General features: G+C 40.3%; 1 protein-coding gene across 1 annotated transcript in view; it reads left to right on the top strand.

Annotated features, from left to right (window-relative positions):
* zfpm2a (zinc finger protein, FOG family member 2a) overlaps positions 1-13,219 on the top strand; it is a 128,504-nt gene that overhangs the window by 26,235 nt on the left and 89,050 nt on the right. Inside the window, exon 2 of the mRNA XM_059338729.1 lies at positions 7,966-8,124. Coding sequence (XP_059194712.1) covers positions 7,966-8,124 — 159 coding nt within the window. The remainder of the gene's footprint in view (positions 1-7,965; positions 8,125-13,219) is intronic.

Genomic DNA, 13,219 nt, shown 5'->3' with positions numbered 1-13,219 from the left:
TGACCTTATAAGTCATTATAAAATGCTTTGATTATTGTTATAAAGCATTTTGAGTGTTTATGAGTGCATTTAACTATAATTATACAATGCTATAAGCTGATTATAATGCATTATAAATATGGGCATCATAGAAAATGTGTTACAAAAAATGAATTTGTTTATTTTTAATGACCAAATCTGTCAAACCGATAAATAAAATTGATAATTTTCTAGAGATTTTCACACTGTAGTGGAGCACATGACCGATATCAGATATTTTATTATGAAAAAGCCAATATCAGCCTGATTCCCAGGCAGCTAATCAGTGCAATCATTTATCAATGAGGAGTATTTATCTCCAGCAGCCACTAGCTCCCATTGATGCAGCAGTATTTCACAGTGTGCTAGAGGCCTGCTATCCTGGGAGCAGTGCGTGTGTGTGTGCTGTGTGAAGCACTGGCAGAATCCTAATCTTCCAGCAAGAAGCTTCACATGGCCAGATCAAGAATTAGGAGGGAGGCTGAGGGGGGGAGGGAGGAGGGAAAAAAGCCCATCTCGGTCTGTGTTTTAAAGGACAGTGCTTTGAATGTCATTTGACAATTTCCTTTTAATTAGAACTAATTTACAGAAAGATGCCCACCAGCTAATCTTTACAGGATAATTAACTTCTATTTTCTTTACTTTTAATTAAAAAGTGGAAAAGATTTAGCTGATCCATAAAGAATTGTTCTTTTGAAATGTTCATCAGACTTCACACTTCTTTTGGCATTGGTAATATTTAGATCCTATCTGCTGCTCACAGTCTCCACTGAGTTATTGCAATGATTTTCTCCCCCTTATCCGAGGTATTAAGAAGTGGAACTATCAATAGTAGAAATAGGAACCAGAGGAAAATTAGAATTGAATTAATGAAGAATTTATTGCAAAAGGAACCCCCCATCCTTCATAATACTGGAATGAAATTGACATCTTAGATATATCCATTTCATAGAAATTCCTTGATGGGAAAATATTGTTTTATCTACATTATTTGATACAGTAATCATTTTTCTTTTTCTGAAGGCTTCCCATTAAATTCTTTGAAATGACGCTTGACTAAAAGCTAATTGTTGCAGAGGCTGCTTTCACAATATTGCTATTCCAGCCCCCACCGACTCGCCGGCCACTGATTGTTATGAATGTGATGCTTTTTCAGGTTAAACAGTAGCATCTTATTAAGCACTTAAGACACAGTGAAGAGCCTGGTGCTGCTACTGGATGAAAACTCTCTCATCCTCATCAGAGCTGCTGGAGAAAAGTATTTTCTTGCCACTTTTAGCACCTTCCAACAGACTTTACTTAGTGGAGATAAAGTGAGCCAATATGAGGTGAGCGTGCTGTAGACAGAGCCTCCACTCGTCTGCAGACGAGCCAATGGCTGAAGATGGATGCCCCCACTTAACCATGATAGCTCCCTGGAGGAGCCTCACTCAATGGCTTCATTAAAAGTGAACGTTCTAGTGAAAAGCTCGCTTATAAACCAGTAATTAAGACCACACATATTTTACCTGCTTTGTTTCAGCTGTCACATCCAGTGTACAGGCACATGGTTAACTTTTATTTCCTTATAAGTAACAGAATGACACTAATAAATCATTCAGCCACAGGAGAAGCTAGTGTGTAACAGGAAAGATGCTTAAATACAGCACACTGGCCATTTTAAAAGCATTTTAATCTGTTCGTTGCCCCTGCAAAGCAAATGTTACCCTGCAAGAGAGGCATTAGCTAAGCCCATATTACTTGGAGGACAAGCTTTGTGACTTTTATGGACTAAATGTTGTACCAGTGTCCACTTGGATGTGTGTGTGTGTGTGTGTGTGTGTGTGTGTGTGTGTGTGTGTGTGTGTCTGTAAACTCTAGAGAGGCAAGTAGAGGCAGTAGAGTGAAGCAGGACCCAGCTAACTCCACAGAGAAACTGGCTGGCATCTGCTGAAGCCCTCGGGCACGCTCAGAGGTGCCTCCAGCATTTTAATGGCATAGTCAAATGCCAGCATGTTTTCATGCCATTCCAATTCCAATTCATTGGATAAAGAAGTAAGAGCGTGTTATTCCCCTTCAACAGTCCAGACAGAAACACTGGGCGCAACAACACAGAACTTAGCAACTCCGCAAACATGCTGGGATCCAACGTTGTGTCTGATTGGAATAAGATACTCCACTAGAATTATGTTAGCAGTATTTGTGAACAAAAATAATCTCTGTTTTAGAGGAATAGCGGTATTCTGCATCTGGGCAGAGACGGTGATATTGACAGTTTTCCCAGCCAATGGGTGTGTCTCAGTCTCGCTGCATGAAGCGTAAACGTACAGTAATGTAAACTAAGTGGTCCATCTTAAACGCATGATGTCATCAGACTGCATTTAGATGCCTTGTCATCTCTCTCAGCCTTACAGAACAGTGTGTGTATGTTCATGTGTTTTACAAGATGTGAATACGTTTATTCATCCCCCAGATGAACCCCCCTCCCCTCCTTTTCACCGCAATTTCCAGACAAGCGTTGGTGCTGAGTTTTCAAGCAGTTTGTTGACTGTTGATTGTAAGTGCCCGAATTTAGGAAGGCAGCCATTTCTAATCACGAGAATTACATTGCTTAGCAACCGGAAAATCAAGTTAAACAATACCATTGCTTATTCTTGGTCACAGACTGCGGCTCTGAGAACACATCAGTCTCCACTGAAGCTGTTCCGCGCTCCTCCCAGCACGCACACACACACACACACACACACACACACACAAGCAGCCATTCACAGACAATATACAAATGGTAATTTACTTTTGACTTGTGTTACAGCATTAGCTCCACATTTAGTTTGATCACAGTGTACAACTTGGGAAAAGGCTTCTTTTTTTTATAACATTTACGCAGTATGAAAAAAAGATGTTAGAAATGAAAAATTCCTTTGAGGGTTCCTGTAGCATATTAAGCTATTAAGAGTTGCGCAAATGGTATCTATTTCATTACAGTGATCAAGGATTAAATTAGAGGCTTGAGCCCTGTAACATATACACTAAGTCTCCTCCAAGGCTGAGGGAGCCCTCTGCTTCCCAAAGGTCATTAGAGCTGAGGAGAGAGTATGGCCCCCAGTCTCTCCTTGCCTCTCTCCGCTTTCTCCCCCTTCTCTTTCTCTTCTCTCTCAGCCTTTCCAACTCATCCTGCAAGATGAGACAAAATACTTTTTTCTATTTTTTGCTCTAAGGAGAGCAAGTTCTTCTTCCATGTGTATAAATGTATGTATCCAAGGCCTATACCTGGCTCACAGCATACTTGCAACTTGAGACAAAGTCTCTGCTTCCTCCCCCGCAGAAGTTTGAAGAGTCCTGCGGAGTATGTGTGTGTTCACCTGGAAGTGAGGAAGGCCCAGTATCAGTGTTGGCACAAAGGAGCAGTCACAGGGAGTGCAGTTGGCAGAGGTTGAGCCGTGTGGCCCTGTTGGATTTTAGGGCTGCATTATGCATTCATGTTTAGTCTCAGGTGCTACGTTTTATCCCCAGGCCAGCTTGGACACATTTTCAATGGACCTTTTGGATGAAAAACTGTATAGGTGGGAGCAAAAATGATTTCCATGCTTATAGAGATCTGCCGCTTTGTTCTGTCAGATTCAATTACCTCACCTCTAATTAGGGAGCTATAGAGGAGGCTGGGTTTGTGATCCACACATCACACTGTGGAGCCTGCTGATAATGTGAGGTATCGCTATCACAGCCCGGCCACAAGCTCCCCACATTGCGGACGGCTGAAAAAGCACGCCATGAAATTAGCAGTCACTCATACACTTTTTGCACACACATACACACACATACACACACGTATTTGTTTAGCGCTCTTCTTTTTTTTAAGTGTGAGTTTCGGCAAGGTTGGCATATCTGTGTGTTTTTTCCATTTTCTGTTTTAGTCCACTGAGGCACAGACTCATGTACAGAGTGTTTTCCTGAAAGATATGCTCATTCCACCACCTCTGTCCGTACTCCTCTCTTCCCTGCTCCCCTTCCTCTGTGACTCATTAATCCTCTGTCCATCATATGGTCTCAGAGTATCACCCCATTTTATAGACTCAGTGGGGGCATTACCATATCCCTCTCCGGAGCTCCACTCCGCATGGCCGATCCCTATCAGACAGAGGCCATGCCATGAACAAAAGAGCCACTGTGATCAAGCCTGCATTCAGCTACCAATGTCTCTATTAGCATTGGCTGCTCCTGCCTGCTGCTCCTGCTGCATGACTGTTTGAACAGGGCTGAGATTTCTCTCTCTAGTCGGCAGGGGAAGAGTCTGATGAATGTGGATGATACAGTTCAGGGGCGGAGGGTGTGGATGACAGGGCTGTGGGGGTGCGGGGATACCTGGACACTGACCCTGATTGAGAGGAAGTTCAGACAGGGTGCAGCTTCCTAAAACATCCTCTTAAAAATGAGCAGATATGAGTCTTTGTGCTGGGAGGATTTTTAGCACACAAAGGCTTTCTCTAGAAAGTAGAGCTCATGAATTAGCAACTTGAACAGCTGTCAGACGCAAAGGTTAAAATCAGTATTATAGGACTGAGACTATAATTATTCTCTTGATTAATGTAATGATTTTTTTTTTTTTTTTTTCATTTTTATTGATTCATTGTTTTGGTTACCAACCTTTCGAACATGTTAAAGCAACTAGAATTACATAAGTAAAAATGCAAAAATCAGAGAAAAGTTGAAACATGATTTTGTGTAACATTCATATTAATGCTGTCACAATTGTCAGGTTTTAAAACTGATTATAAATAAATAAATAAATAAATGTTCCAGGATGTAGTAGGAACAGTTTTTAAGATAAAGAGAATAAAGTGTACATATTGGTATCATATCAAACTAGAAAACCTACCTAAGGAATCCATTGATAATATGTCAGGAAATATATCTTGTCAATAAAGAGGGTTAAATAAGTGAATAATTGCTAAGCCATTTTCAAAGGGGTCACTTGACCTCTGACCTCAATATATTTGAATGAAAATGTGTTTTATACAGAGTCTCCTCCTTCAAGATATCCTACTATTACAAGCATTGTTTAAAAAAAAGGGAGGGGGGGATTATTCGTGATTAATCACAGCAAATAGTGTAATTAATTTGTTTTTTTGTTTTTTTTATTTTTTATTATACCCTAATCATTGTGAGACTATCTCTGATCTGAAACTGACTGTTCAGTTATGGGCAAATAAATGACAGCTGAGAGCAGAGGGTAAGATCTTCTCCAAATATATTCACCTTACAATGATCAGCTATCAAATTGTGGTTGATAATCTTTTTGTTTATGGGCACTATTTTTGTTAAAAATGTAACTGACTGATATTTTGCAAACTTGAATTCATATTTCAAACTGGAAAAGAGCTCCTATTTAATAGTGTCTTTTTTTTTATGTGAACAATGTAATAGTTTTAGACACCCACATGGAGCACAGCAGGATTTGTAGATTCTATTACAAGCACAAGACAGATACAATAAATGAAAGACAGCACATATATTACCAAAAGTTTCCAAAACACTGTTTCTCTGCTGTGTGTTTAATTCCAAAATCACCCCATGTAAAATTCGCTGCTTCCTCCAGATTTCTGTGTCTGTTTTAATGAGCGCAGCATTCTAAAGCACACTGTGTTGTTTTCTGTGGCGATGTGAAATGCGGACGCTCTCTCCGCGGTGTCATTGGCCATCTGAACTCCAGAGGAGGCTTGATAAGAGGGTGAGGCAGCAGACATTCCTCTGGCCCAATTCGTCAGCAGACCCTATAGAAATGCACCAACAAGCGCGGGTCACACAGTGAATGTGACAGGATTTTAAACAGTACACAACTAAATATAGCAGGAACGCCACTATCAGAAAATGAGTTAGGAGTGTGGTGCTAGTCGTTTAGAAAGTCATTATTCTTATCATTGCTGTCTCTGAAATAATTTCAGGTCTCTCCATGCAATGAATACTGTATAATAAACTAAACATGTGAGAATGCGCACAAACTTTGGTAATCTACGCAGTGCCCAAGAAGTAGCCATCAGACCTCCTTTAATGTCTCCGACTGGGTGGAGTATTTCATTTTTCCATATTCAGCAAGGCCTCCAGTATCTCTATCAGTTTGAAAATGCTCCATTTAGTTACTATCTGTTAGAGTGGGGAAGTGAGATGCCCTTATTCTGAGTCTATTAAACCTCACTTCTATCTCATCTTATCTGCCTAATCTTTGTGTCTTATTGACCATGAAGTTTATCTTTAATCTCCCTTTACCCTTATTATCGCGCAACACTGTAGGTCTATTTTCTATGGTGCAATAGTGCTGCTGTATTTGCCGGCAACAGAGGAAGAATCGTTTAGTTGTACACACAGTTCTTATTCAGCTGTGTAATGGAATGTGTACAGAGTGTGTGTATAGAAATGTATTTCCTCGCTTTCTTTCACACTGTCCTCAATTGCCTTGGCAGGAGCTTTTAACGCCAGTCATACAATCTCCCCTTGATACTGCGATATTTATCTCTCGGTATCATCTTAAGCGATGGTAGACTCATCGAGTCACTTCACGCCTCACTTCACTCCTCAGCGAATCAGCAGAAGGCATCAGATAAGATCATAAAACTGTATCCTAATTTAAAAGCAGCACTCTGCCTCCACAGTGTCTATTAGAGATCTGTGTGCTAATTCTTTTCATGTCCGGGGCTCCTGCAGATGTAGGCTTCTACAAAGGAGTAATTTATAAGACTAATGAAAAGAGCAAGCAGTTTGTGGACATCAGGGGGGTCTTTTATGAGGCTCGGTGCAGGAAGAAAGAGAAACAGGAGAGGCACACCAGCCCCACTTTCTGAACTGAAATTATTGCTTTATTAAAGCTGAGGGGGCTCACTCCCGCTACAATAGAACAGACACATTGAAAGGTGTCGAGAGGATATCAGTGCACTCTGTTTGAGCTCCAGAATGATGCACAAGAGGCTGCAACATAGCTCATGTGTGACAGGCAGAAACAGAGACAGCATCCACATCTCGTAGGAAGCGATAGCAGCACTTTTGATATCATTATTCCTTTAAACACACCTCGAGAAGGAGATTTTTTTTTTTTTTGTACAAATATGATGCAGGATTCTTGTATTATTTCAAATATAAACTAACCTTAAACTTGGAGTGTTCCATCACTTCTTTGCTATGGTAATTCATGTGTTTTGGAGGGAAGGAGAGGTGTGCAAGATGCGCATTATCTTAATAACATTCAATGCCGGATGAGATGTTTTTCAGAACTAATACAATTCAGGTAGCAGTACAGTAATTCCATCAACGCCCTTGATTGAAGCAAAATGGTAATATGCAAATACCAAAAGAGATGTACAGCTACAAGCAAAACTCTGAAATCATTTAGATTTAAAGAAATAATATTGCACAGAGGGGGGAAAACATTAATCACACGGAAAAGTGTCTCCTTTAAGATTGCACTGGTGTATTACCCGGAGGCATGGAATGTAAATGGAAAATCAACATTGTACCCTGTGATAAGGCTAACAAATTAATAAAAGTATTTTCTTTCCTCCTCCCATGCTGATGCCTGAATGAAAAGTCTGGAAAGGAACTTTTTTTTTCTTCCCTCCGTCTGTGTGAGGTTTTGTTTTGCAGGTAGCGGATTAACATCAACGCTCACCTTGGCTGCAAGTCAGCTTGTTTTTCAGAAAGTGCACTGTCTCAAAGGACTTTTTCAATAGCTATAATGGAAGGACCTTTGTGAAATATTATGTTAAAATAATATTCTTTATTGACGCAGCCTTATTTTTCTCCATAATGAATAAGTATAAACAGTACAGCGCTGCGCCTTGAGTTGCATCTACATTTGTGGTATCTCAACAAAAGGAGGAAGATTTTTTTTTTGGAGAGAGCCTGAAGGATGTGATGAAACTGCTGAACATCTCCCTTGTGTGTATGTGTGTGTCTGTGTCTGTGTGCATGTTCCCTCAGGTCCTCTGGAGGATGGCCTGGAGGAAGAGGAGGAGGAGTGCGTCTCCGAGGAGAATGAGCTCCTGGCCAAAGACGAGTTCTCGGTGGAGGAGAACTTCTCCGCCGAGTTTGAGACTGAGAATATGAGCTGTGAAGACATGGAGTACTTCTGCAACAAAGGTGAGCATTATTAACTTATTCCGAGCTGTTCTCCACAAGCACACGTACCGTGCTCCTTTTAATAGCTTAATGTGTGACAATATGTTAAGCCACCCTTGTGCCAAGCATCAAAAATAAGTTAAACTCCTGCTAATGGCTTCTAATAACATTCCTCAACATGTTCAAATCAAACCTGGCAGAACTTGTATCCGTGTGACAATTTCTCCCACATCACTGCCTCGAGTTGAAACTATCCATTCTGATATTTGATCCCAGCAATCCACCCAAGAGCAGTGGTTTGATCTGAGAGAGAGATGGCATCGGCAACGCTGGCTCTCCCTCTGTGATAGTGCTGTGAAGGTGTGCTACGGTACACCAATGCACTGGAGAGCGTAGCACTTCCCTTTGAGCCGGCGCTAAAGCTCTGTGAACACTCAGCAGCACCTGCTACTGCTCGGAGGTCCAGCACTATAAAAGCGCCTCGGCATCGCCAAATGCGCCCGAGCACTCTTTGAACTCCAATTCAATTAGATTGCTTCTTTGTATGTTTGTTTCATTTCGGTCACACCTTGCCATCACAGGAGCTAATTTGTGGTCTGCTCCAGGTTACAGTGTGAAGATGACAGACTTGTCCCGCCTCCCTCCCCCTACCTAACTCCCCCACCCCCACCTCTTCCTACCCCCCGGTCGCGTGGCTTTCACTACCCCAGGTGTCCCCACTCTTACTGGCGCACGGATGCCATAAATTTGACTTTTTAATGAAGAACCAATGCTTTGAATGTCTGCCTCTTCTTTCTCCGTTCAAAGGGAAAATTGTTTAGAATTATTTCTTCACACTTCTAAACTGATGTGCCTCGTGGGATTACATTATTGAAGAAAAATAAATCTTTCATGTTCCAGGTAGGCTATGCCCCAGTAATCGTATCAATAATGTTTTCCTTTTGTTCTCCGGGAAAAGTTGAACGGCACAATTGTTCGGAAATTGCAATTACCAGCAACGCCTCGTTTGCTTTACCCTTTGTCTCCATCGTAATGTGTCCTTACACAAACTTCAAAGTGGAATGTATGGTCTTGTAATAACCCAGTAGCTATGAAATAGATGGTGCGGTTCACACTGGTGGCTACAGCTAGAAAAAGAAGTACAACTTCTGAAAATCTTCAAAGAACCTTGTCAGAGCTGTTTGATACTTACATTGTTTTGGATAAAACCATGTGAGCAACTGGGCCTCAAATCTCCTTTCCATGTTTATGAATAAAGTCAACACTAAATAGCAATCCCAAATGTCAAATACCACTTTCTATGAAAAACTGGTAATCTGTTCCTTGTCATACACAAGCCTTACTAGTCAGATTTTTTGTATTACTTTGCTATCTAAGCTTACAGAAGCTAAGTCTCCCATTGCCTCCTAAGACCTAAATGATGTGCTATCCAAATTTCTTTTTTCCTCGTGGCAAGTTGTGCGCAATCATCAGGTGTAGCCATTTTCCCCATGATCCCTTCCTCAATTAGATCTATTTAAAACTAATGTCGGAGTGGCTTAAATTTACCCCACTTATGTGAAACTGCCGTGAATTAAACAAGACGCAATCCTGGCGGCATTAAATGGTTTAAGTGTGTTATTCCTCGACTATAGGAGGAAAAAGAGAGCCCCCTTGATTAACTAAACCCTCTCAAATGTGATGGCGTGCTGTAATTAGCCCTGTGCGGACTTGAACGTGGGTTTTAAAGCAGCCACTCATCCCATGGCCTTTATCTTCTGCTGCTTCCCGGAGAATAAGGTCTCCCGTGTAAGGTTCCTCCACTGAGCATTGACTCTCTGGTCTTAGCTTAGCCTTGTATCTGTGTAGTCACTCTCTGAAATGGGCTTGTCAGGGGGACCTAAAACCTCCATTAAAAGTTTCAGTCTATAATAGGTATTAAAAAGCTGTAGGAACACAAAGAGGAGTACCAATTTTCATTAACATATGAAGCACTTATTAACTTTGATCAGAGTGCGGTGAAGTAGCAAAGCCGCTTAAAGGCGCAAAGGTCAAGAAGTTGAATGCCACCAAAGACTCAGTCATTTGCCTTACCCTTGCAGAAAAGGGACTCCCCAGATAAGTGCATGGAGCACCTTGACGTCCCATCTTGGTCTGAAGCTTGGGAACCTCTAAATTGGGTGATGGTTGACTCCATAACCTTTTTAGTTAATGGTGTCATGGCTCTCTATGGTTTTTGGCGCTTTCATGGAAGTGGTTTGTAAAATGCTGGTGATATGACAGACCACACTGTTAGCCTTGAATTTGCAACCTAAATGAGAAATCCCACTAATGCTAAACAGTGAGTGTAATGCATTTTAAAAGAAGAAGAAAAAACATTTCACAATACATTTTCCTGCAAAGCCTCAGAGCCCTTTTAGGCTTGTGCCCCTCAACACAAGCTATTATCTGCTTACTACCCTCATCACTAGCTGCATGTGTCTTATATATTATTTTTCTTATTCTATATGAAACATTTTCAGAGGCTGAAAAGGTGAAATGCTTAAGTAATTCATCAGAAAATATTTAGGTAAATTAACTACTAATTTAGTAAAATGAATTAATACAGTATTTGAAAGGGTCACTTTGATCATGATAATACTGTACACTGAATGAAAGACTATTATTATTACTAGTATTTTTGCATTGCATTGCATTTTGCATCTGACTCCTTCCAGTGTTGCATATTCATAATTATGTTGCAACCATTAGGGGTCCCAGCCCCATTATTTGAATAAACAAAGCAATATTTTTATGAACTAGAATGGCACTTTCTTGGCTCATGCTACTCCGTTCCACTAAGTCTCATAAATATTGGGCCGGTAGTTTTCCTATATTATTATTATTATATTATTCCTAGTATTTTCCTGCTGACAAACAGACAAACAAACCAAAACAAAAACTTGGTGAAGGTAATTAAGGAACCAGTGTAGGCTTAAACAATCACAGGATACCACATATGCAGTGTATAACAGTTTGTGTGATATTTTGGAATGACTTGGTCAAGTTAAGGCAACAAAACCACTGGACACAGTTATATAGGTCAGCCCATGAAATGGCCTTTATCAGTTGTTATCAGTGTCATTCATATGTACAGAAGGTCATTTTCAGCCCATTCATTGGCCGGACATTTAATACATATCAGTTTCATTAGGCTTAGGCGCTAAAACTACTGTTTGGGATTAGAAAATAAAAAGTACTAAATAGCTGAAAAATGACTTAAAAATGTTCAGAGCAGCCTAAATATATTAAATACCTTACGCACGTCGGGAAACTTACATGCTATAAAAAGTATACTTATGTGATATAAAATCACTTATAAAAGTTACCTATCGTTTTACACAGAACAGGAACTCAAGACTCGAACATCCTGTATTTAAGAAGCCTTCTGCCACCCAAACCTTATTTCTTGCACGGAAACTGTCCTCAGATAAGTGCATGGAGCACCTTATATGACATCACATTCTCCATCGCTGCAGTATTAATTACTATAGGCACTAGAAGTTGTTGCCTAACAATAACGTAAATAAACAATGAATAAAAATTAATAAAACAGTCTATTTAATTGGCTGAAAACAACATTCTCAACATACTAAGGTGGAACAGGTTGATTCTAATCCATACCTATGAGGATGATAACCACTGATAACGCCCATTTAATAGAGTGATAGCATCCGAACCAGGTGTGTAGGTGACATAGACCATGATGTATTTACATACAGAGGTTAATTTGCCAGTTCACATAAAATAACATTGTTAGGTTTTAGTTTCAAATGGGTCATGAACACAAGTCTCCTAGGTCAAAGTTTGATTATATATAATTGGTATACCTGTGAACAGTGGATTAGAACAGCCTGTACAGTTACACCTGTAAGTAATCTACCATTAATGAATGGCAGTGACATTCAACTTGATATTACTGCACAATATACATGGGTGTGAAATGAAGCAGCATAGTGGAATAGTAGATCCCCAGAGGGAAGAACTACTTTAATATACATGGAATTAGAGGCATTCTGCCTACCTATTGAGGACTCTGTGAGGAAAAACAGCCACATATCTTAAGAAATAACCTTGGCTTTTCCTGCGATTAAAACAGAATCTTACCTCAAACAACTCTCCTGCTCGGCCAATTTCACATTTATGGAGCTCTGCTTGTGAAGAGTCCACAGTTGACTCTGCAGCAAAGATTTATACTCTATTGACACACCTGGCTCCATAATTGAAAGAAAGATACCTTTTTTATTTACACTGAGTGGCATCTTTTTTACAGAAATTGTGAAATTTCACCTTGCTGTTTTACCCCCTCTTTTATTGTTGGCTATCTGTGAAGTTCAGCACAGGGTGTTGCCACAAGCTGTTCTCTTTGTGCGTTCCAAGTGTCGTCTGATGACAAATGACTTCCTTAGTTAGCTCTGACAGTAAATTTACATGTCATTTCTTGTTTCCTCGATGTAAAACACTTTTGTGTGAGGTAATACAACATGATTTTTTTTCAGCCCAAACTACGCGATTCTGATGCTGTTGTGAGTGTTTGTGTGTCAGGATACATCAAGCCCAACTAATGTGAACATATTGCACTCTTCTGCACCGTTCTCCTCAAATTACAGAAATTATAATGTAGGCAGGAACATTTCATCACAGTGGAAGTGAAGATTGAAAGCTCCTTAGCTTAACATAGAAAATAACAAACCCACCTTGACCCTTCATATAACCTCTCGTGAGTAATTTGACTTGCAGTGGGCAGAGATGTACAGTAACAAACAGAAAGTGGCAGAATTAATTATGCCACTCTTTGTGTAACACAGAAGTAATCAGAATCTCCAGCAACACAGGAGGAAGATCTCCTTGGCGCTTTCGCCACAGCTGCCAGTGCCCAGAATGGTAAATGTGGAATTTTAATGCACAGTTGATGCTGGAGAATATGGGGAAATGCTAATTTGTGGTGCGATAAGATGAATCGAGTCATCCCTTTAGCCCCATTTGACTCAGTGGAGGAAATTAATCATTAATGTTTGTTAAGTATGACAATCTAACTGGGCCAGATCTACATGCTCAGAGACTGAGGCAGAGTGAGATAAAGACCCAGGCTGCAGAC

Source organism: Centropristis striata, chromosome 8 (assembly GCF_030273125.1).
Source record: "Centropristis striata isolate RG_2023a ecotype Rhode Island chromosome 8, C.striata_1.0, whole genome shotgun sequence".
In the NCBI taxonomy this organism is placed as follows: Eukaryota; Metazoa; Chordata; class Actinopteri; order Perciformes; family Serranidae; genus Centropristis; species Centropristis striata.
The sequence above is the reverse complement of the archived record's forward strand: the minus strand, read 5'-3'. Positions and strand labels throughout refer to the sequence as shown.